We start from the raw sequence: 25698 nt of genomic DNA on the forward strand, positions 1-25698 counted from the left end.
TGCAGTTCACAATAAAATGGACAGTAGAAAACAAAATGGAACTCATTTTCTATATCATCACATTGGACAAATCTGCTTTTCTTCTTCTGGATTTACATGCCGTCTAGTTTCAACAGTCAGAGATAAAATACCAAAAATCAGCTGGGCACATAGAGATCTTTGCTTTTTAGACAAATTATATACAACATAATTCTCCAACAACATATAAATTATATTGTCCACATATTGACCATAAATTATATTATATACATTGTACCAGTCAAAAGTTTGGATACACCTTCCCATTCAATTGAATGAGAAAGTGTGTCCAAACTTTTGATTGATACACTCACCAGCCACTTCATTAGATACACCAGTGCAATCTAATGCAACCCAGTACAACAGATCTGCCATAAATTCTACATTTATGAAGTTTATACATTTTCAATTTTTGTTGTCATTGTCAGAAAGGTGATAATTCTACTTCATGTTTATTATTGAGGTGGTAGTGGGTGGTGGTGGTTTACTAGAATGTATTATATTGAATGATGTTCCTAATACTTTGTCCACTGCATTAACATACATGAGGGGGGAAAAATATTAGGAACACTTTTCAATATAATGCACTCCGGTACAAAACCACCACCACCCACTACCACCTCAATAATAAACATGAAGTAGAATCATTACCTCTCTGACAATGTCAACAAAAACTGAAAAAGTATAAACTTTGTAAAAGTATAATTTATGGCAGAGCTGTTGTGTTGGATTGCATTACATTAGTGTACCTAATTAAGTAGCCAGTTGGTGTACACAGTATATAAAAAAACAAACAAACAAACAAAAAACCTAAACAAAACAAAACAGTTAGGCCTTAAGTTACCTGACGTGGGAACTATTTTCATCACATGGGCTATTATTCAGCTGCTGTGTGCATTTAAACAGTAGGCGATGTGACACACAGTGCGGTTGCAGCTCCAGTGGGAGACGTAATGAGAACCGTATTGCACTGAGTCAGTGTGCAAAGTTGTCTGACTGTGCAGCAGCTAAACAGTTTGTGCTGCTGCAACAGAGTGTAAAAGCTCCTTCAGGTTAAAAGGATGTATGATGAAGAGGCCGGGGTGGAGAGACAGTCACATAGAGGACCTGTTGGCATGCATCCACCCCGAAAAAGTGTTCTTGAGCAAAACAAATATTTACAACCTTAATGGTTATTATTACAGAGGTAGGACAGTTTATAGATGTTTGTAGTGGATAGAGAGGACTCTTGGGTTTATATTGGGTTGCAGGGATGAGTCATGTAAAGTGACCTCTGCTGGGAAGAAACCTTCTTAAGGGACTAGTCTCTGCTGCCAAGGTAACTTTGAATTACATTTTTGGTAGTGTGATTTTTAGTTTGAATTAATCAATATAATGATTATCCCAGTAGTCCATTTTCACAAAGAAGTTGAAAAACAGAAGTTGAGAAGCAGTTGAGCACATTAGTAAAAGGTCATTTTAGTTTGGTGGCTATGACACATTAACCTCTTCCTTTGAGTATTATGTTCCGATCCAGTCAGCGCTGTCCTAAAACCTAAGTAACACATGTATAATCTGTACTTAAAAGTTGGATTCTTGCTTTGTCATGCATCACCCACCCCCACACCCATTAACCCTCTATTAAAGTAGTCACAGTGAGTGCTTTGCACATTGTTGTAGTAATTCATTGGGGCTATTGGCATGTCCCTTCATGTGCCTGCAACTGCTGCTGCTGATCACCCTCAAACCCCTCAACAATTAGGGTGGGCCTGAGTTTATTGTTTGAGTTCAAAGATGTCTGTGTTGGAGACAGGATTATGGGATTTCCCCCCTTTACCTTTGGACTGATCATTTAGGAGGGGTTGGAGTATTCCATGTGCACTATGTTGAAGCAGCTGAAACCTCAACAGTATTTCACACTGTCTGGATAGAGGAGAAGTTTGAAAATGAATATTAGACACATGACATTTGATGTTGGAGGAGAAATACTGGCTGCCAGGCTATACACTGCGTGCAGAGAAAAAGAGGAGACTGTCTTTAGAATAGAAGGTGTGCTAATCATATATTAATAATAAGATCACTTTCAGTGGCTTAACAATCATGACCAAACAAAGAATCAATTGATTGGACACTTGGATTTGAAAGGTCCACACCCCACCCATCTTATTACCAAGATAGAGAGGTGCACTCCATAATAGGACACTGATCTTTTGTCGCCCTACTTTATTTGACTCATCCCCGCAAACTCTCCCACTCTTTCCAGTCTTGGTTTATCCCGTTCTGAACCCCTCCTGCCCCTCCCCTGACACAGCGCCTCAATAAAACCCATTCCAAAGTTGCCATCAAGAGAAGCGCACGGCTGTATCACACCAGAGGACAGTGCGCAGCGGCAGATGAGTTAATAGAGGGTAGTGTATTTAACCCCCCCACGCACAGGAGGACTGTTTATGAAGGAACCGCATCCCCAGTCTAACTTTGGAATAGTTAGAGCCGCGCGTAAAATTTGGGTAAAATGGTGACAAGCGCCTTGGCGACATTAACGACCCTTCTGGCATGGAGGTGCTGCGTGTTGGCCACTCAGGTCGCCTTCTCCAACTTCTCCATGGACAACGAGGTGCGCTCCAGCTTCATCCAGCGGCGGCTGCGGAGCCAGGAGCGCAGGGAGATGCAGCGGGAAATCCTCTCCATCCTGGGGCTGCCGCATCGTCCGCGGCCGCACGTCCACACCAAACACAACGCTGCCCCGATGTTCATGCTGGACCTGTACAATACAATCTCTACAGACGCAGAGCCGCCCGGATATTCTTACTACAAGCCCCTTTTACCAACCCAGGCCTCCCCCATGGTGACACCACAGGACAGCCGCTTCCTGGATGACGCAGATATGGTGATGAGCTTTGTCAATCTTGGTAAGTTTCCTATCTAACTTTTAAAAACCGTTATTCTATAATGAAAAACGAAATTAAAAAAATATGGGTTAAAAGGTTCAGTCCTAAGATAAACCCTTTATATAATGTGTCTGTGATATTGACAGTATTTCTTTATCATGGCATCACTGACAGCCTCTAACTTTTTAGTTTAGTAGTTTAGTATGATACCTATAATGTATTCATAAAAATGTTAAATGATTGCTTTTCTTCTTCTTTTTGTTATTAGGATTCTTTGCAAGTACCTAACCAATACAATGATGACTTCATCTATTCATCTTGGTCAGAGATAATCTGATTCAATTAAGAATAAGTTTTCAGTGTTTTCCATTTTGTTGTCCAGTCTTCCACAACAGAGAGCAATATGTATGTGTGTGTGTGTATGTGTGTGTGTATGTGTGTGTGCGCCTTTGTGAAAGCCAGGGTGTCTCTGACTTTGTGGCTTTTGGGTCACTTTCTTCACTTGAAATCAAGCATTATGCATTCCGAGCTGTAAATGTTATGACAACATGCCTGTATCCGATTTCCCCAGAATCCCTTCAAAGCTCTGGGGGAGAGGCTTTAGCATGGCTTTGTTTCGCATGACTAGGAATTGAACGGGCATTTCTAAACCCCCGGGGAGTGAGGGAGAAGTTGACTGAGATCAAGATACAAACTGCATCTAAACACATGTTATTGCTGCAGTAATCTCTATTAGTGCAGGTGTGTGTGTGAGTGCGTGTGTGTGTGTGCAGAGCATTCCTGCATCTATATGTGCCTGTTTGTGTGTTTGTTTGAAGGGCGTAAATCACGGGGGGTCACAGGTGGGAGTCAGGGCTTACTCGGACATTATTGAATTTATAAAAGGCAAATCCTGCCTTTGTTTCCCTTGGAGATCCTACGGCAGCTCTGATATCACTATGGTGAAACAGTAGACGGCACGGTGCCTGTGGCTCTTATCCGGATGTGGGGTTCCATCCAAAAGCAACCCTTATCTTCTTTACGCCCCTCTCCCGCCTCAGGGCTTGGAGGAGGGTTATAGGTCAATTGTGAAGAGATGAAGTTTGTTCATCTGAGATACGTTGCCAAGAAACCTTTTACCTTCCAGTCTGATTTTTTGTATGCCATTGAGATTGAATTTAAGGCTGCAAATGAGGAGCCATTCAGAGTTTTTTTTTTCAATCAGCTCATAAATGTGTAGTTAATACAAAACATTTGGAGAAACATTTGGTTAAAAAAACCCGAAAGTGCATAACATAACATTTTATGTCCTCAGTCATGAACTTTTAACTGACAGTCTTTAGCTAATGAGATCTGGAAACGTGGTTTCTGAAAACCCCATAGCAGATTTATGTGGTTCCACATCTGAAGATTTTGATTATAAAGAGGAAGGAGGAAAAAAGACACAATGAGTGTGTATTATTTCTCTCTGGAGCCCAGAGTGGCCTCCTGTGCTGATGATTGTCAGAGTTTTTAGCCCGGGCTCCCACATTATGCTGGAGTGACTCTATCTTGGTGGTCCCTGGATGATCGCTTCAAGACCCAACTGGATTATGGTATTTCCCTTCCAAAGACCACAGCTTCCAGTGTGAGGGAGAGCTGCTGTAGAGCTCCCAGTGCTCCCAGGTATATCCTGCAGGTGGACCACACTTAGAAAAATGTCCAATTATTTTAGATAAATCTGCCACATTTACTCAATATACTTTAAGTGAAAACAGTTCTGTTAGAGGTACGGCTTTCTGAAAAGTATCTTTCATTAGTTTGACATTATTTGAGAGCTTTTTGATAATGTAAAGTCTCTACATACGCATACTATACTATGTCACATGCTCATATATCTAACATGACTGCATATGTTTACTTCTGTTGGAATGCCAAACCACACGCCGTACCCCAGAATCACCAGCAGGAAGCATTCGTCTCATTGTCATGCAACATTACACAAGGCAGCTGCTATTGGACCGCGCATTTTTTCTTTTGTGCATTTGTTAATAAACAAATAGATTCCATGTAGTGCCGAGGCCTACACTTTTATCGGCCACTTAGCTTTTTCTGCAGCTCTCTGCTCTCTAACCCTTACGTTAGACCTGCTTGTTTACTGCTGCTGAAAGTCTTCGCCTGGAGACGTGTACACATGCGTTCAGTATGGGCTTCTCTGCATTGACCAAACACACACCTGCGTAGCATGGGAAAAGGCTTAATGACCAAAAATGTCACTGGCTTTCATTAAGAAAGAAAGAGTGCACAATGCTCTCCCAACAGCTGAAGGAAGACTGTGTTGCTGAGGAACAGAGGGAGTATTGTGTTTTCGAGAACTTGTCCTGCTAAGCTGATCTGTAGGTAGCATAAGGAGATCATACTAAGAATTTCTTTTGCCCCACCAGAAAATCTCATTAACCTTCTTATTATTTATACATCCATGTGCAAAATAAATGCTTTCTCTTCCCTCAGTGGCTCCAGCAGTAATTACAGGGTGACAACCCCTGATAAAATACTTTTACCTAATTTCTGTCTTACAAACTTTATTGACGAACTCTGTGTGAGGCTTATAACTCACTCTGTCACCAACAAGCAGACACAGAGCTGCATTCTGTGGCAGATTTATGCATAGATGCAATATTTGTTTAGCCGAGGTATTTTTGGTTGTTCTAATAATCTGCAAGAAAACAGCTTAGGGTTTGAAAAATGTTGTCAAACCTGTCAAAACACGCAGACATTCATTGGTGTGAATGGGCAGAAAATATTCACTTGAGAAATAGACTTAAAATATAGACTTTAACTTGTAAACAGTTGAAAACTCACAAACGAATAGACAGAGCTTGAGCGATGCATAGATTGACATTAATAAAACTTGAAGCAATGATTATTGTTCACAAAAATCATATTCCATAAATTTTTGTGACTTTTGTTTTTGTGCAGACATAGTGAACCACCCACACTGATGTGTAAAAAAAAAAAAAAAAAACTCCACTTACTATAAAATTGCAATAGGTTAATGATAGCTCCGTGGCTGTGTGGCCCTGCAGTGTCAGGAGCAATGTGAAGTGTTGAAATGCCTCCCAGAGGGAAGTTTGCATATCTGAGGTCTGATCTCTGCAGCTAATGGTCCCTAACGTAAACACACCGAGTCCTTACAAGCAATTATTGCTTTCATAAAAACACCCCTCGTTCCCTTCCAGCATTTAATTGCGGTCAAACAAATGACTCGCAGGGTTCAGAATGCACTGCTCTTAACGATGAGCGGGCTGTGTGTGTTTTTGCGTCGTTAGAAATGTTTTTAGAAGACTGAATCGGTTTAGTGCCATGAAATAAATGTTGTGTTTCCAGTCTGGGCGTCGTGCGTGTGTGGTTGTCTGTGTGCTGAAACAATAGTGGACCATCAGTAGGAACACAGGGTGATGTCATGATGATGTCATGGTGTATGTCAGTGGGCAGGATGTGTTTAAGGTGGCTAATCGCTGCTCTGCTCTGCACACCTTCACCAGAGACCTCCACCGCTCTTTCCAAGGACAAACACATTGACTAATGCTGTAAAAACACGACACTGGAAAGCTTCAGGAAGCTTCGGGGTCTTTCTGACCACTGTTCTGCTGGAAAGTCTGAGTGTTGGAGAGCTTCAGCTGGCGTATGACTGGGTGGAAACCCCACAGTGCCACCAGCTACTGCTGATTTACTTCATCCTCTGCAATCAGAATGAAATCACTGGATAGTGGTTCATGGCAAAATGATCAGGGATGTGTGGGTGGTACAGACTCTGGTACTTAAGACACACATGAATGTGTGAGGCTCTCTGCACTTTATGTGAGTGTGTTTATAAAAGCACACTGACTGCTGCGGTTTTCCGGGCAGTGCCTTACCAGGCCTTTTCTTGTGGTCAGCACATGTGTGTAATTTAAACAGGGAGCCAAACTGAGCCCTGAGTGTGTTTTTCTCCCCCATATTGGCATGTATGGTGAACTTGACTTAAGTGATGTTTAGATCAATCACTTGACTGATGGAAGCAGGATTTTTCCTATTTCTGACACAGTGCTTCCGAGATGTGGGCAGAGGGACGCACATCAGAGGATTGTTTGATTCAGCGACAGTTGCGACAGATATTGCAACCGCTGACTGGTTTACCATCTCACAGCGGTTTGCTTTTTCCTCACAATGTAGAAACTTTCCCTCTGAGGGTCAGAAGTATTATTTTACTGTGAATATGTCAGCTGGGCAGAAAACAATCAACCTTTAATCATGGTGGTATCATAACTGAGTGGATTATAAATGGAGCATTTCAGGGAGGCACATCAAAGCCTCAATCAAATGTTGATTGACAACTTGTAACCTCTTTCACTCTACTAGTAAAAAATCACCACTTCTTCCAGTTTGATGTACACTTATCCCCATATTGCTGTCTCTCTTTTCCTGCCAGTTGATCAGGATCAGGATCTTCTGTACCAGCAGCACCAAAGGGAATTCAGATTTGATCTTTCCCGTATTCCAGAGGGAGAAGCTGTCACAGCAGCAGAGTTCAGGATTTACAAGGACTTCATCCAGGAACGCTATGAGAACGAAACGTTCAGAGTCAGTGTCTACCAGGTCCTGCAGGAACCTCCAAACGGGTAAGGGTGTTTTCTTTTCAGCTCTTGTCAATGTCAAAGTTTACAGGAATTTTATAGTTTGGTTTTTGCCTCTGATTTACTTCATCTTGTACCACACATTTCAGCTTGATCTTCTAAGTGGTGTTTAGAATTAAGTGGCCAGTTCAGCAAATTATTAAAAACATATTTTCTGACTTATTATGACTTATTTTAGTGGTATCTAGACATGGAAATAGTTTTTGTTTTAGTCAATTACATTTTGAGATATCCACATCTGTTACCACCCCAAGACAGAGTTTAAAAGAATTTAATTGGTGGTACTCACAGCAATGTGGTGCAACGCAACAGCCATGTGACTTTCCAGAAACAGTGTATGAATTACTCAGGATAATCCCCTGACTATACTCTCAGCAGTTTTTGTAAAGAAAACTGCTCGCAGTAGCAATTTCTCAACATCTTTTGGATGGATTGCTATGAAATTTTGTACTGACATTCTGGTCCACAGAGGATGAATCCTGCTGACTTTGGTGATCCCTTGACAAGCATGAGGTTTTTTTTTTTTTACTGTTGACATTTTTACTTTTTAGTGAATGTCTCAACAACTTGGCTTGCCATCACTCTTGGTACAGACATTCACATGCACCTCACGAAGGTCCCTTAACTTTCCAGCTAGCATCATCATCAGGTCAAATTTGAAATTTGTCCAATACTTCAGGGGTTTATGATAATTTTTCTGCAAAAGTAATGACACTCCCATCAACCTCAGCTTTAATTTGTGCTAATTAGCAAATGTTAGCGTGCACGTTAAATCCATGTGAAACAAAGAGAGTAAACATGGTGAACATTATACCTACTGAACGTCAGCATGTTAGCATTGTCATTGTTAGCATGTTAACATAAGCATTTAGCAGACAGCTTCACCTAAAGTACAGCTTCACAGAGCCACTAACATGGCTGCAGACTGTTAAATTGTTTAATAATGTGAGCACCGCCAACTAATTCATCTCCATCTTAATGGGGTGGTGCCTGAAATCTTAAAAACCTGAGTGCACATGAAAAACACAATATGCATTGATACCTCTGGTGTAAAGGGATTTGTTTTTTGCAGTTTGAGTGAACTAACCCTTTAAAGCCTTTCCTAAACAACCTACTGTACCAAGCCTTCATACTGACTGCATGTTTCATTGCTACATATGATTATCCTCTTATGTTAGTGACACAGTACAAGTAGTGTGGTTGAGTTTAAACAAACACCTCATGCTACTGTGTGTTTTTCTGTGAAAACTGGTTGTTAGCTTCATGCATACAGATCTGTCTGCTTTGGCTGCGTCGCTCCACATTTCCCAACCGGTTATTTCTGCTGATGTTAGTGTCAGCTCCGAACCTGTTTACACAGACATTAGTGTCAATTACAGAAACAGAGAGGTTCCCTCCAGAGCGAGTTCACTCTCACACAGTCAGAACAGGACTCCCCAAGAGACCAGCATTCATAATATGCAGCTCCCACCACATATAACACCTTCAACCCACAAGATGTCAGTTCACTCCTTTTCCCTCACACAGGTGGTTATGCTTTCATGTTTCTGTCTGTCTGATCGTCTGTACATGGTTCTGTTTTGTCTGTCAGTCTCCCAGCTTCTGTCTTGTTACTCTCACAATGTTTTCTTGTTTCAACCGCATTTGAAATTCGGTAACAGCATGACAAATTTTCTGACTGAAGGATAATTACACTCTGTACAAACCCCTCCTGACAAATCAAAGTTCCACCACCTGCATTATAAAGTCTCTCTACTCCATTTACCTGCTTGCCGCAGCCTGCCGGGGGGGACATGGGTGAATGGAGGGGCAGTAGGTTTAAAGTCCTTCATCGGTGACAGCAGGGCTGACGACGGTGTTAAGGGCAACACCATTGTCATTCACAGACACAAATAAAGGCCACTCCACACAGACGAGCAGGCAGCAGGACAAAGACAGACGTCTGCCTGAGGGTCTGAAACTCAATCTGTAAACATACCTATTGTCTGTGAAATCTACCCTTAAGACAACACATAGTGTAGGATTTTTCTTCTGCGATGTTAAGAAAGTGCTCCTTTGATAATTTTTCAGGGTGTTCAAGGTGTTACCTGTTGATGGGGATTTATACTGGATGTTCAGATTGCTACATATTTTCTGAGGCTGAAATGACAAAATTCAACCTTGAATTTAAATAATTGTTTGTATTATTTTGCAATACATATTTCCTTTCTGCTGAATTAGGTTTTGTGTTACAAAGCCTAGGAAAAAGAGAAAGAAAATACAAAAGACAATGAAAAATGAAGTATTTCTTAATTCTTTTTCTGTTTTGCAAATTAGATTAAGCCTGATTGAGTGTACTGTATTTAGTGTGCAGTCAGAAATAATTCTGTTGGCACATTTCTGTTGTGGTGGCTCAGTACTCCAACACTTTGGTTGACTCACAGCTTTGATTTTACTTTATCTGACAAACAGTGTAGAAATTGTGGCCCTTTTTATACACAGTCTCACAATTTTAGGGGACTGAACATAATTGGACAAGTTATCTGGTTCATATTTGGTTCCCTTACAGTCAATGACAGTCTGAAGTCTATTAACTATGGACATCAGCAGACAATTAGTATTTTCCCTGGTGATGCTCTAGCAGGCCTGTTGTACTGCAGCCATAATTACTTCTTGCTTATTGTCAGGGCTTTTTGCCTTTAGCGTGGTCTTCAGCGAATGAAACACATTCTCAGTTGGACTGAGGTCAGCTGTCTGACTTGGCTCATCTTTTTCTTCCCCCTTAGGGGCTCCGTACATCTACAGCATTCCACTGTTTGGTCATAAAATTTCTTGGTTGCCTTTATGCAATATTTCTGTTGCATTGTCCTAAATTGGGTGAATATGTACAAAAAAATCCTACACTGTTCACTCAGTATGGATGTACAGACAAAAACAAACTACAAACTTTAGTTTTGCATTTTTTTAGCCTATTAAATACTAATTATGTATAATTGACATGACAGCCAAACATACCATTCGCTTTTATGTTGTTTTCCCACCGTCCAGGCTGCCATTGGTTTCTATTAATTTCCATTAGAAATTAGATCAATTTGCAGAAACTTGAGCAAGTTTCTACAAGAAATACATAACTCATCACAGTGGACATTTCATCACTGTTGTGTTTCTGTTATTGTTGTGTGGCAACGCAATTGCAAGCAGAGACGCTTGGAAGTTTTCTTTCTTCATCTTCTTTGATGCTGCATCCAAGAAAACTTCCAAGAACCTGTGATTTCAGTCAGTGTAAAAACAGGCATCTTATTAAAGGAGTACACCGCTGAAAACCTGTGTTTTGATGGGGTAGGCTGATCTGCCTTGACTTAATTATATAATTACATATCATTCTCCCCTCAGTGAAGTGGAGCTGCTGCTCCTGGACCAGCGTGAAGTGTGGGCTGCAGAGGAGGGCTGGCTGGTCTTTGACCTTACCGCCACTAGTAACCTCTGGGTGGTCAACCCTGAGCAGAACCTTGGCCTGCACCTGGTCCTGGAGGACAGACATGGTCAGTCACTGCCATACATTAACTAGCAACAACAGTCTAAAGACTACAGCCTTTGTGTAGAGTAGTGATTTAATGTTACAAAGAACATCATCACATATTGAGTAAATCTGTGTAGTGGGTGCTTACAGAGTTCAAGTCATGATTGTGGTTGTTGTGGTCATTTTAAGATGAACAATTTATTGTTAAGTAGAAACTCAGATGTGTGTTATTGCCATATTCAGTGGTTGGTTGAGACTCATAAGTCTTGTTCCCCCTCCTGATCCCTGTCTCCCCCTGTAGGCCAGAGGAGGAGCCCCCAGCTGGCGGGACTGTTGACGGGCAGTGGACCCCAGGACAAGCAGCCCTTCATGGTTGCCTTCTTCAAAGCCAATGAGGTTCGCTTCCGCAGCATCCGCTCTGCCCACGGCCATAAGGGACGCCAGTCTAACCGCTCCAGATCCCAGAAGACTGTACATGATGCACTAAAGGCAGTGGAGGCTGCAACAGGTGTCTGACCCCTTCAAATCACCATAGACACTAGTCAAGGCCAATAATGACTTTGACTCATTGGCATTTAATACTCACCAACTTAACATTTGCATGTTTTCAATTTCAGATAATCTGGGCATCTCCAAAGAGGGATGTAAAAAGCATGAGCTGTATGTCAGTTTCAGAGATTTGGGATGGCAGGTATAATACAGAACCTTATTTAATTTCACTTCATCTAAGTTCAAAAAGTGACATTTAACTGAACCTTCGTCTGTGGTTTTATCTTTATCAGGACTGGATCATAGCACCAGAAGGCTATGCTGCGTACTACTGTGAGGGGGAGTGCGCCTTCCCTCTCAACTCCTACATGAATGCCACCAATCACGCTATTGTGCAAACTCTGGTAAGTCCCGAACAGTCCCTGATGACAGTCCCTTTTACTGCAGACTCCACTCTCTGTGACAGCTGATTTATGCTTCTTCTAACTGCAGGTGCACTTTATCAACCCAGAGACGGTGCCCAAGCCCTGCTGTGCCCCCACACAGCTCCATGGCATCTCAGTGCTCTACTTTGATGACAGCTCCAACGTAATCCTCAAGAAGTACCGCAACATGGTGGTCAGAGCCTGTGGCTGTCACTGACCGCTCGCCCCCCTCCCCTCCCATGAGTTCTGCAAATCCAGAGGGACACTTAAGAAAGGAGGACGCGAAGGGACCAGATACAAGAGATGACTGACTGCCTGTCACAGAATGAGCTTTAATCTGGGGATTGTATTTATGACCAGCAGCTGAACCGCCCACGCAGTATTAACCACTACCGCAAACCAATTAGAACTGGTCACAGAGGAAGGTTGAACAAAGGATTTTCTTATGTTTTCCTTTCAGTGTGACTTGGAAAGTTTGCACTAAAATGACCCAGAGCAGTTTCTTCAGAAACAAAACATTTAAGAAAGTAAAAAGTTACTCATATTTATCCCTGTTGGCAGAGATTATATAACACAAACTGTATCTGCATTTGAATTCTGTTGTGACCATCAGGTATGACGATATAAAATGTTGCCTGGGTGAAAATGTGCATTTGATAACAGACCTCACAGCTCATACAACTTTGGATCTCCATCTTCCTGTTAAACCACTGAATCTTGTCTTTCGGAACAGCTGGATAAACTTGAGTCCTGATAAAGAAAAAAATCTGTGTTCTGTAACAAACTTAAGTGGTGTTGAACAGGTGTTCAGCAGGCCAGTTGGACCGGATCAGGAGTAAGACATCTGGCAGCGTGTCTGTGTGCTGCTGATGTAGAGGAGCTCTGTAAAGAATGACAGCCGAGACTGTTAATAATGGTGTGTGGGATTGAAAGGCCCGGCTTCTCCTGGTGCAGACATACAGTATATCATCGGGCTTGAGAAAGGCATACAGTCTGCAAGATGTCAGTAATTCATCTTCATGAGACAGACATCAGGTTTTGCACCATCACCCCCACTGCAGCTGCCTTCTGGCATCAGACCAGAGCTGCAGGAGGGCAAAGAGAGGCTGTAATTTTATTTTGTCAGATTAAAGTAGTCGAATAAATTGAAACTATCAAAGAAGACGTAGGTGTGATGTTTTTACCTCATTCGACCTCAGTAATGTTCCTTACAGTGGCATTCACAACACCCTCTGCTAGTCATTTTAATAAATTTTGAGATTGAAAGTTCACTCTTGACCTCACCACAAGGATAATTTAATAGCTGTTCTGGAGCTTTCAATCATGTAACACGATCTTCCTCAACAGAGGAGAAAAATGGGAATTTGAACACGAACAATTGCAAAATGTTAAACTTTATGTATTTCTCCACTTCCTGAAGAAGATTGAGTGATATACTCAAAAGCTCTAGAACAGCTACTAAATGGTCTTTATAGTATTCTGTCAACTAGTAAATTAATCTTTTTTTAGTGATGAATAGTTTATGAAGATTTTTGTAAAACTTTTAAAAAACTTGCAGGAAATTTTACACAACATTTTTATTTCACAGAAAGCAAACTGTTTCACAAGTTAAAGACCTGATGTGTTTGTACAGCCACCTGTGTGCTCTGACTATGATATCAGATCGAGTCCCTGTGGTCCACATTTAAATTTTCTCACATTCAGCTGATTGTCAAAATGTGAACCATGTATCACACTGTACACCATTCACAAATTGTGCCCTTAGAGTACTTAGAATAACACAAGCATCTCCACTTTTAATATTGGGACAAACATTTTAAAAGGGGCATCAGTACAAAAAGCAAAGCTGCTATATGCTGTAACAACCAAGCAAATGAGGCATTCACACTGACATTCACCGAGAAGCTGAAAGCTTCCAGCATAGCATATTACAACACTGCCCAAACACAGATTTTTACCTTAAATAGAAAATAGAGGTAGAAGATTTAGAGCACTAAATCTTGCTGATACAATCAGAAAGAGAGTTGATTGTCAATGTGAATATTCACTTAAACTGAGGAATAATGAATTGCATTAATTTGGAATGAAATCTATCATGTGGGTTCATGAAGAACTCTTACATAATATTAGGCAGAAGAGAGATAAACTTTAAATGATATCATCAGCAGTGAAAGACCTGAGGGAGAAGCTTTCTGTGCTCTTCAAGGAATGTGGGCTGATTTTGTCAGAACTGCTTGCAATCATTTGAACGCTCACTTTAAACTCAACCAATATTCTTTGAGCCTACAAGATCTTTCTCAAGTTCATTGTCACTGGAGCAGCTCTAGGGTTTCTCTCTATGGCAACAAAGATTTACACCTAGGTTCCCCCAGTTTCTCACAAAACTGTACTGAAGAGCTTTTCAACATGTGAATTCTGTCATGACTTGCTCTTTGCTCAAGCTTACTGAAAATGTAATGTTTAACTCAGATTCAACTCACATAGTCAGTATATGATCCCTGACTTACCTTGATAAATACAGTGCTAATATAAGTTTACCTCTAGGGGATCCTGAGATCTTTCCTCTTTAGCTCTTTTTCCTCAGATACAAATTCAAAACACAATCAAGCACTGAAAAAGGATTTAGGAGGTAGAGAGACAATAAATATAGGCTGAATATAGCAGAGCTTAAAAGAGACTGACTTGCTCCCCTCTTCACTATATGCAATTGGTGCCTGGACCTCGTAGCTCAGGGGCTGAATAGTGTCTCCTCCGGACTGCCTCTGCCTCCTTCTTCTGCCCCCTGGCTGGACTCTCTGGCCCTGGGGGAACCTGGGGGCTTGATGCCTTTAAAGACCCACACTCTCCCTCTGATTTCCTGGGTGAGGTTTCAGCCTCCGGGGTGGCTGACGGTGAAGGCTGGGGGGCTGAGACAGGGGTGAGAGCCAGGCAGACGTCCCCCACACTGAGCTGGCGGCACTGCAGGCCACAGAGACGGGCAGTTCTCTGAGGGCTGCAGGAGGACCAGCCCTGTCCACGCACAAAGAATGGATACTCCACATAGACGTCCACCAACTCCTGGAGGAGAAGAAGACACAGCAACAGTGCGATTAGAGAGAAATGCAGCTTGTACATTTACCCACTAGGGGGTATTGTTGTTCCAGTTTGAAGAGATTACTTGTGCTGATTTATGGTGAGAAAAGTCTTTAATGATTTCATACCCTTTTTGAAACCACCCACACACCTAAGATATAGAGAGACCTTTAGTTTAAATGCAGTCTGGTACATATCAGCTTATTGTTTAAAGGATAATGATGCTGTCATTCTACTTATATTCTGTTATTGTCAACAAATCAGATGAGAGGAGACCAAAACTAAAAATGTGTTAGTCCATACTACTTCCGACTGAAGATGTAAATCTTTAGACATGCGTCACAAATACATAGTTTCAGTTTTTTACAAGGCTAGGTTATCTGGTGAAATAGCCGGGTACTATATTTTTTGGTGAATGCAGCTCAAACAGGACACTGCATTTGTTGGGGACAATTTTCTATTTTCAGGATCAATACACATTTGGTGCTACTATGTATGCGGATCAATTAATTGTTGGTTTTGATTAGGACTGCAACTAACAATTATTCTCATCATTGATTAATCTGTGATTATTTTCTTCATAAATTGATCAATCGTTTTGTCAGTGAAATACAAAAAAAATTGTGACAAAGTGGCATTCACAATTTCTTGGTGACATCTTCAATTTGCACCTTTTGTTTTGTCTGACTGTAAGCTGTAACCAAAGAACATTTGGCACTCTTGCTTGAAAAATGAGTTTAAGAAATGTATTACATTTCTTTCGATCAACTAATCAATTAATCAACTAATCGTTGCAGTCTTAGTTTTGGTCTTTTAATGGGCTTTGTTAACAACAAGAACCACCACCAGCCCTATCATTTCACATGTTATAGTCCAAGCTTGACTACAGGCCTTTTCTCATTAAAAATTTGATGATGTTAGAATTTGTACTATATATCTTAACCCCATTCATCTAAAAGTGATGGAACATCAAGTTCAAAGACTGTATACAGTCATTTCCAGTTGCAGCATTTGATAGATACACTACTTAATGAGAATAAAGACAGCTGCTGGTGGAGGGTCAGCTGTGAATGGTGTAAAACAGTGAAAGTGATTTTCCTTTTCTTTCCCTCTCTTGTGCTTCACCTGGGACTGCTGGTCATGCAACAGGATGAGGAGGCGTGAGATGGAAGAGGGGGAGGCAGAGGGGGAGATGCTCTGCACTGTGCAACAGCTCAGGCGCAAGTCTGGACAGGCCAGTGAACCAAGCAGGAAATCCTCCGTCTGCAGGTGTTCCACCCTTCTCAGTCGCCCGTCCCTGAGCTCGATCAGAGAGCCGGCCACAAAGTGAGGGAGCAGCCAGGGAAAACGGTTCGGAGAGGAAGAGGAGGAAGAGGAGGACGAGGAGGCATTGGTTCGCTCGGAGGAGGGGAGGGCAGGAGATCTTGATGCATCCTCTGTTGTGGACGTGCATGTGTTGTTTAAGTTATCAGGAGAAACTCTTATGAAGGAATGTAATGACGGTCCAGAAACAGGATGTTTGAGAACCTTTGTTGATTTGTGCAACAAATCATGTTGCAGTGTAAGGTCCCCATGTGGAGAGTGAGGTAGGTATGTACTCAACGATGGAGGACTTGGTTTTTCAACTCTTGGAAAATACTCGTCTCTTCTGTCTTTTCTTCTCATATAAGGTCCTTTATTCCTCCCGTTGCTCTGCCTCTCTGTGATAAAACTCTTGTCCCTTAATGTCTTGAGCTGCTCCCAGCTGTATTCTCCACCCACCCAATGGAAACCCTCAGTGACCGGGGAGACTGGGTTGAATCTGGAGGGGTGGTGTGAATGGCTCGGGTGGAGGCTGATTTCTCTGTGGTGGCTGGGCAAGTGACCGTGGTGCTGATAGTGGTGAGAAAAGTCCCATCCAGGATGCAGGGGGTTGAACTCCCTCCACTCTGCCCAGCCATGATGCTCCCTGAACGCTGAGAGGACGTGAGGTTTGGACCTGGTGGATGCATGTGTCTGCATCCATGGTTGATAGAGTGCAGGAACCCGTCTTGGTACGGGCTGGAACGGGCTGGTGTGTTTTATCTTAAACTCACTGTGGCTCTTGTAAGGGTAGGGCACCTTGAATGTTGCAGCATCACACTGCTGCTGCTGCTGCTGTGGTGTGCTCTGTCTTTGGTCCCTCTTTTTGAGTGGGAGGCTGTCCCTGTCTGGGACAAGAGTCGGGTTTGGTGTGAAGTTCATTGGCTCACACTCACTGTCACTCACACTGGCGCTGCATGCTGTCCTGCAGAAGTTGAGGAGGTGTAGTGATCATGTGACACAGATTCCATTAATCTCTTGGCAAGCATTTCAGATACATGGGTCCAATGTTGTCACGATCTGAAAAGTAGAAGAAACACATATTGGTGTGCTTTCTATCCTCACAAACAAGGCAGCGAGATGGAGAAAATTATGTTTTTTATTCAGACTCTCTGTCTGTCACTGTCTCTCTTTTTAAAATATGCTTAAAGGACCAGTGTGTAAGATTGAGTGGCATCTAGTGGTGAGGTTGCAGCTTGCAACCAAATGAATACCCCTTCCTCCTCCCCTTCCAAGCATGTAGGAGAACCTATGGTGGCCGTGAAACTCGCGAAAAACCCAAAAGGCCCTCTCTTGAGCCGGTGTTTGGTTTTTCCATTCTGGGCTACTTCTGGGCGGTGCAACATGGCGGCCTCCATGGAAGACAACCCACTCCCTATGTAGATAAAAAGGGCTCATTCTAAGGTAACGAAAACACAACGATTCGTATTTTCATTCGATTACACACTAATTAAAACACACTTATGAATATTTTATTACATTCCGTTCCATTCCGCTAGATGCCACTAAATTTTACACACTGGTCCTTTAAAGGGAAACTCCACCGATTTAGGAATACTACTGCATATGTGAAAAAAGTTGTGTAAAGCCTTTTGCCTTTTGGCTCCAGAGAAGCCTAATAAATTAATAGAAGTTGGTCGGGTCTGAAGACTTGAAAATGAAGAAAATCTGGGGTTGTGTAGTTAGAAAGAAGTGAGGTTACCAGACTTCTGTGGCCTACTCAAGGCCGCAGGTGGCGAAATTGCCTGAAATGCTACAGATTTGCCTCTGTGTGTACATGTAAACTGACTTTGGTTTATATTCATATTGCCTTAAAGAGTTTTAGCATTTTGAAACATAGATGTACTGTGTGATAAATCTATGATATAGTACTACAGATTCTGTGATACATTACCACAGAATTTATCTCTGGTTCTGCTGCATTCGATTTTGCATCTTTTTAAAAAAACTGTCCATTGAGAGTGTCATATGTGCAAAATGCTAACTTGGTGGAGTACTATTCTAATAAATGACAAAACTTTTCCCCCTGAAACTGCCACCTAGTGAGATCATTGTCTGTAAAAATCCCTTCAACATCTCAACAGTAACTTTTCCATTAGCTCCAAATTAAAGCTTTCCAATGACCAATTGCTGGGGTATTGATAGGCATTAGTTTGATGGACATCTACCAACTCCTTTGTAAAAAAAAAGACTTTTGTAGCCTGCTCAAGGCCACAGGTGGAGAAATTGCCTGAAATGCTACAGACTTTCTCCTGCATGCACATGGAAGCTGACTTTAGTTTATGTTCATATTGCTTTAAAGAAAAAGCATTTTAAAACATAGGTGTCTCCTACAACTGGCACACAATCTTGCAGGAGTGCTCAGCAGCCCTTGAAATTGAACATTGCCTTGAAAGGTTATAGCATATGAAACCTGTGACCTAGGTTTGATGTCTTTAGCATGTTTATTTTCAAGATATTTCATAAAAAACAGCTCTGACACGTGTTTTTCCATTGCTTACTATGGGACCAAAATTGCTACAAACATTGGATCACTACCAAAAGTCAGAGTACACTTGTTCTCTGGAGATGTAATCCAGTCTTGTAACTTGGTTGTTGAAACCTGCTTCAGCTCCACCTCTTTGCCCATTTTGGATTGGCCAGGAGTTAGGCGGAGTCAGGCACTGCCAAGATGGTGAATGCTGGAGCCACTTTGAGCTTTAAAACCGCTCTTCAGAAAGCTATAATGTCACAGTGGCTGCGTCCATATTTGCGTCTATAGTTTTGACAAGGAAGAGGAAAAAAAGACAATATCTCTGGTTCTGCTGCATTCACCTTTTTTTTTTTTTTTTTTTTTTAAAAAAAAACAAAACAAACAACAACTGTCTTTTGTGAGTGTTATACAAGTGAAATGTACTCTTCCATCTGAATCTGCCATCTGGTGAGATCACTGCCTGTAAATATCCCCTCGACATTTCAACAATAACTTCACCATCAGCTCCAAATTAAAGCTTTACAACCACCAATTGCTGGGTATTGATGGGGATTAGGTTGATGGACATTTACCAACTCCTTTGTAAAAAAAAAGTTACTATGGTAACAATGTACTGCACAGTGTGGCTGGTGAAAGAATGAACATAGTGAGAACAAAGCAAAGTAAAAGAATGGGAAGGGTGTAAAGTTAGAGGTTTGATTTTATTGCTAAACTTACCTCCTTTGGGTTAATATTATGTTACTATGTCAATCAAGCTTCCATAGTAATATTTTCCACTAGAAACAAAGCAAAGTGCGTGTATTCAGTTTCATGTGCACAGATACAAAACACTAGATGCAACTTTACATCATAACTCATTGGATAGCCATCCACCATCTTACATGGGTATTGTTTAAAATCATAACCTATGGGCAGCAAACTATGGTTGTCGGCTGTACAGAACCTAAATGCCTTACTACAAGAACCAAAGACACCAGGGAGGTTGGCATCACTTTCCACACGTCAGTATAGAGTAGATGAGACATTTATTTTTTATATAAAGGTCAACTAAAACTACAAAAAGTTAATAAACTAGGTATTTTTTACTATTAACTACCAAGTAACGTTAAAGGTTCAGTGTGTAAGATTTAGTGGCATCTAGCAGTGAGGTTGCAGATTGCAACCAACTGAATACCCCTCCCCTTCCAACTGTGTAGGAGAACCTATGGTGGCCACGAAACTCGTGAAAGGCCCTCTCTAGAGCCAGTGTTTGGTTTGTCCGTTCTGGGCTACTGTACAAACATGGCAGTGCAACATGGCGGGCTCTGTGGAAAAGGACCTGATCCCTATGTAGATATAAAGGGCGTTTTCATGTGATTATACACAAATTAAAACATACATATGAATATTATATTCCATTTCTGCCAAGTCCTGTCCACTAGATGCCACTAAATTCTACACACTGCACCTTTAATGGACCAGCTGAGTTCTGAATTATTGCTGATTGCTAGCTCTCAACAGCATTGATCTATTAGTTAAACAGATAAATTATATCCAGCAAACATTGCTTTAATGTTAGCTACGCTAAGAGCTTAGAGCTCAAAGGTAATGTTTAGTAACATTATAAGAAAGTTATTATTATTACCCTAACATTTGACTGCCAAGCAGCTGTCATTCAAATGTAAAGTACACATACGACATGTTAATGACAAAGTGAAGCACTCATCTTCACTCCTAAATACCATTTCATAATATCTCAAGACAAATCCAGCAAGCCAGCTACGCTACATCTACACAAAAAATGAAGCACAGGCATATCAGCACAACATCAACGTTAGCCACATCCTTGACAGGAACACTAACCAACCACACAATCAGTCAACATATTGTTGTTCAAGGCCAAGGGGTCACGCTAAATGTTACATGTTCACCACATCCAACTAACCCTAAATTAGCCACCTTGAATCTAGCAGTCATCACTTGTTGTCAGCTTACCTCATGAGTAGACAACATGCCTCTCTCCCTCCATTGCTCTGTGCCCAAAATTTAAGAACCACTGAGAGAGAGAGAGAGAGAGAGAGAGAGAGAGAGAGAGAGAGAGAGAGAGAGAGAGAGTGAGAGAGAGAGAGAGAGAGAGAGAGAGAGAGAGAGAGAGAGAGAGAGAGAGAGGCATTCCCTGAGAGCAAAAGTATTGTTTTTTTTTTATTTATTCCTGAATTTAACTATGAATTTGAAACAATTAAGTATTTAGCCATGTACTTTAGGATATCAGCAATGTTAATGAGTATTTGCCAGTGAGTTAGTGTGTGTGTGTGTGAGAGAGAGAGAGAGAGTTATTACAGTAAGTGTGTTTCTATCTTGTATTTCTGACTGTAATTGTCTGCCAATATAGGCCATGATACTGAATCTATTTAGGATTTCTACGAAAGATATTGCTCAATGTAGTACATTAGTAGTGTAGACAGTTCTTAAGTTCGGGCAAAATTGAAAAATTAAAATTATTGTATGCAATATAAACGCACAATTATGAGATTATCTTCATGATTGAAAGCATGATTTGTTCTTTTGGAGTTATAATAATCAAAATTTTACCAGAATCTTTTCTTTTGTAGTTCATTCTAGACAGGCATGGTTGTCTTACACTCATTACTTTGAATAAAAAACGATATTGGTGTATTGGTAGAAAAATAAAAGGATTATAACATAAGCCTCTTTCACTATAGGATTCAATTACAGCAAGTTTAAAACTGGACCCAGGTAAGATGGCTGCCATATGGTTCCATCCCAGAATGACAAGTAATTACGACACATCACGTCTAGTGTTTTATATCTATGGTTATGTCGCTAAACAGGGGCAGGGTGTTAAACACACAGCCCCTGCCTGCATCTTTCTAATGTGACTGAAGTGATCTCCAGCTCCTCAAGCTATTCATCTTCCTTGCGTGCATGAACAGTAGTGAGTCAGTTTGCTGAGGGGCTAAATGAAAAGAAAAAGACTCTGCAGACACATTATTTAGACGAAGTGATGCGGGGAGGTGAAGAGCAGCGCAAGACTTTTACAGCCCATCAATGCAAAGCTCAGCTGAATAGTATTATGTCTTCATCATAGCTGAGCACTGCCACTGAATGGACCTCTTTCACTCTTCCTGACTTGCATGTATGTGATATGAGCTTTTCCTCTATCATGTGTGTGTGTGTGTGTGTGTATGTGGGATCAGACAACACCCTCACACTGACATTCCCGTGCGAGCACTCATTATACCATGAGGCATAAATAGATAAGTATTTGTCAGCTAAATGCCTCCAGTGTAAATGTAAATTCATTCAAATGACTCTGAGGTGTGGGCGACTTACTCAGCGCCCGGCACACAGGTATGGTCAGATCATGACCCAAACAGGCCCGCGCTGGAAGCTTATTCAGGCTCAATCGCCTTATGAGGCGATCAGTTCACTAGGGGTCACTAATCTATGGAAATGAAATGTATACACAACTGTGTTTAGTGTGTTTGGTGCCATCCTGATAATGATAATCTGCACCGAGGACAGGGTTATTTGCATATCAGTAGTGACAATATTGCTCTGAGTCAGCTTGATGTTTCTATCTATGGAGCTGTAGCGCAATACAACCAAATTTAACCTCTGGCGCTGAATCTCACAGACCACAAAGAGTTCCTCAAACATGCATGCAGAGTTAGACTAATACACATATCATAACTGGATCTTTTGGTGGTGTAAAAGAGGAATATTGTATGAATTTCTCTGCCACATATATTTTAAACAGGTTTCATGCCGAAGACTTACTTACATGTTCCTCCATCCATCCGTCTCCTTGTGCATCCAGGCGTCCTCATACTGCAAGTCCACCCATGTTCACAAAATGAAGACGGACCCTCCTCACACACCTGTCTGGCCTGTGTTGTCCTCACAGGCTGCAGGTGAAAAGGGAAAAGGAGAGCTGAATGAGCAGAAACATCCAGACAAGCTCAACAGACTGTCTATCAGACACACTCTCCACCTTTTCTCTTCTCTTCTCTTCTCCTCTCTCTCTCTCTCTCTCTCTCTCTCTCTCTCTCTCTTCTCCTCCTACTCGCTTTTACATTTTACACTCCCACTCCACTCAGTCAGTCAGTCCTGTTAACCTTTCTCAGACAGATTTGATGTCTCTCCCTCCCTCTCTTTCTTTCTTTCTCTCTCTCTATCTCTCACATCTGAACTTGTTCACCCTGTGTTTGCTGCCGAGTAGCACTCTCAGCCTCTCTTTCATTTGTAATCACCCTCCTCTTCCTCTCTCCATATTCCACACACTCTCTCCCTCTCTCTCCGTAGCTCTCTGTTGTTGGGTGTATAATTAGAAATGAGACTGCTGTGCAACTCCTCAGCTGATGGTAGGCGTATGACTGCCTGATGGCTTTGGCGTTGTGCCCGGTGTAGTGAGGGCGGAAAACCGTTGCTTTAGACTAGCCTGGACACACACACACACACACACACACACACACACACACAAACACACACGCACATGCAGAAAACAGAAATGTTGCTATTGCATCTGCAATTTGGTTGCAAATAGCCCATAGCAGATCAGATAGCCTTCACATATCACTTGTTGTTGTTAATTCTTCATGCTGTTTCTCACTTCCTGCTTTCTCTAACGCGGGTCCTCACCTCAGGGGACACATGTGGACTGTCAGCGTTTCATCCTGACTGAGCGAGACGCCAAAGAGAATGAATGCTTTGAAATGGCTAGTAATTGCTTTTGACCAAAGTGTTAAAGGTCAATTTTAAGTACTAAAGCAGAAAAAAGAAGGCCTTTCATGATTGTGCAGACAACATAAATGATGTCCCCTCACCCTCACCCACACCCTGCCTGCCTGCTTTCTATATATTCTCCTTCACTTTCCTCTGCTTTCTTGCTTCTCTCTTTCATCTCACTTTAAAACACAAGAAAGAGAACTTGGCTTTTGCTTCATGGACAGTGAAGCAGCCTCGGTCCCAGCTATTGATTTTGCAGGGCCTCAGCAGGTGAACCCCCTAGTCATGAGAAAGCCCACGCATAATTTAGACTGAGGTGAAGAGGATTTCTCACTTTGAGTCACATCATGCTTCCACTGCCCACTCTCTCTCTCTGTATCTGTCTTTCTGTTTTATCTCTTGTCCTCTGATGTACACTCACACACACACACACACACACACATGCTGGAGAAAGTTCACGGCATGGTAAGACGGGTGCATCGAAGGCTTTGCCACAACTAGCTCATGAAAACCACCAAAACCACTGACATTTACAAAGAGTATGTTTTTATTGATTGAAATCGCCAGTCACTCCCACCACTTCCCAACTGCTACATTAAAGCCTGTATTTGCAGTTGCACTTGCAGCTTGGCAAAGATGCCAAATGTTCTAGTAGAGAAAGTTTCCATGCTTACTGTGTGCACTTGTGGGCATAAGCATATAAAAGTTTTGTTGTTCTTTTGTTGTCTAGTGTAAAGAACAAATGAACATTTCCTGTTCAAGAGTTCTTGTGGATGATCAATAGGTTAGATCTTGAATACATTTTGTTCTGATTGTCACTAACAGATTCTTGCAGTGACTCACTCTCTAATCTTTTCCTGCATTCAACTGAAGCCTTTAAAAGCCTTTCTCAAATGCCAATACAGTGTTTTGGAAAAAAAGGCAATGATGTAATGCTGCTTTGTGAAGCCTCTGCATGCAAATGTTGTGTAATAAACAAGTCTGGTTTAGAGGAAGTGAAACTGACATCTGTTGTCCACTAGAGGGTATCTAGGACACACAGATGTTAAGATATTATACTGCAGCCTGATGGTTAATTCCTGACTCTGAGCTCCAGTAAGTGATTCAATATGTCTCACCATTTGAAAATTATTTTGAGGAAATGTTATTATATTGTTTCTTTTAAATTTTCTCTAAATCCTCAAAGATCTAACATGAAGGACTAATGTAAAGTTAAAAATCAATTTGAACACTGAAGAAACGTGAAAAAAGTCTTCACTGACAAAAGTAACAGCAGTATAAACTAAGTAGATGTTTTTCCAGATGTTTTTTTGCTGAATATTTATCTATAAGATGTCTAACAATCCTACTTAAAAAAAAAGTTTATACATTAAAAAAAAAAGTTTAAAGTTTAAAAAAGAACAGAACACACATTTGTATGTGTGTGTGAATATATATATATATATATATATATGTGTACACTCAAAAGACAAAAGAATAAACAGATAACAACAACCAAAACAACAATTTTGGTCATCTTTTTTTTTTCTATACAGCTAGTTACACATTTTATCTGAATTAAATAAATCATTTCTTAAGTCTCTCCTTTCAGTTTATGCTTCTGGAAAGAACAAGTTGTTGTTTGTGAAGGGGAAACCTGAAAAGGCTTTTAAATTGCTCTGTTGCATCAGTGTTAAAGAACAGACACAACAATCACAATACAATACATCAACAATGTTGTTGATGATGTTGATGTTTGTGTGCTGTTCTGTATGAGGAATGTGTCATAACTGATAATGTCAGGGACTTTAGTGCAGTAGATGAGATTCTTCAGTGTTTTACCTTTTTATTTTGAATATTTCAGAATTCTGAGTATCTATTGAAATTGAAGTTTTATCTTGAGTAATTTATTGTCGTTTTTTATCACTGTATTTATGAGATGTATGATGTGTAGTACTGTTGAATTATTTGTTACTGTACAGCAGCATTACTTTTTTGTCCAAGGCAAATTTCCCTCTGTGACAATAAAGTCTTGCCTTACCAATAACAAGATGGATATTCTGTGGCAGTAAATGTAGCATTTTCATTTTTCAGGGACATCACTTGACCCTGAAGGTGAAACAGAGGGTTTAAATCTGCAACAAAAAAAAGAAAAAAGGAAACAAGAGACAGA

The 25698-nt window shown here is 41.1% G+C and overlaps 2 protein-coding genes across 3 annotated transcripts; one reads left to right on the forward strand and one right to left on the reverse strand.

Moving 5' to 3' along the window:
• The first annotated feature begins 689 nt into the window (after nt 1-689).
• Nucleotides 690-13050, forward strand: LOC137181966 (bone morphogenetic protein 7-like). The gene is made up of 7 exons (XM_067588124.1): nt 690-2906; nt 7315-7504; nt 10892-11040; nt 11320-11526; nt 11636-11709; nt 11801-11911; nt 12000-13050. The coding sequence occupies exons 1-7, from the start codon at nt 2510-2512 to the stop codon at nt 12147-12149; spliced, it is 1278 nt and encodes a 425-aa protein (XP_067444225.1). The 5' UTR covers nt 690-2509; the 3' UTR covers nt 12150-13050.
• Nucleotides 13051-13509: 459 nt separating this feature from the next.
• LOC137181968 (ataxin-1-like) lies at nt 13510-23104 on the reverse strand. 2 transcript variants are annotated; one of them, XM_067588128.1, is made up of 3 exons: nt 22603-23104; nt 16130-17365; nt 13510-14989 (listed from the first exon to the last, which is right to left on the reverse strand). In XM_067588128.1, the coding sequence occupies exons 2-3, from the start codon at nt 17225-17227 to the stop codon at nt 14630-14632; spliced, it is 1458 nt and encodes a 485-aa protein (XP_067444229.1). In that variant the 5' UTR covers nt 17228-17365; nt 22603-23104; the 3' UTR covers nt 13510-14629. The 2 variants fall into 2 exon arrangements, with proteins under 2 accessions (XP_067444229.1, XP_067444230.1); XM_067588129.1 differs by lacking the exon at nt 22603-23104 and adding an exon at nt 20793-20960.
• Nucleotides 23105-25698: the final 2594 nt, after the last annotated feature.

Source organism: Thunnus thynnus, chromosome 4, assembly GCF_963924715.1.
Source record: "Thunnus thynnus chromosome 4, fThuThy2.1, whole genome shotgun sequence".
Classification (NCBI taxonomy): Eukaryota; Metazoa; Chordata; class Actinopteri; order Scombriformes; family Scombridae; genus Thunnus; species Thunnus thynnus.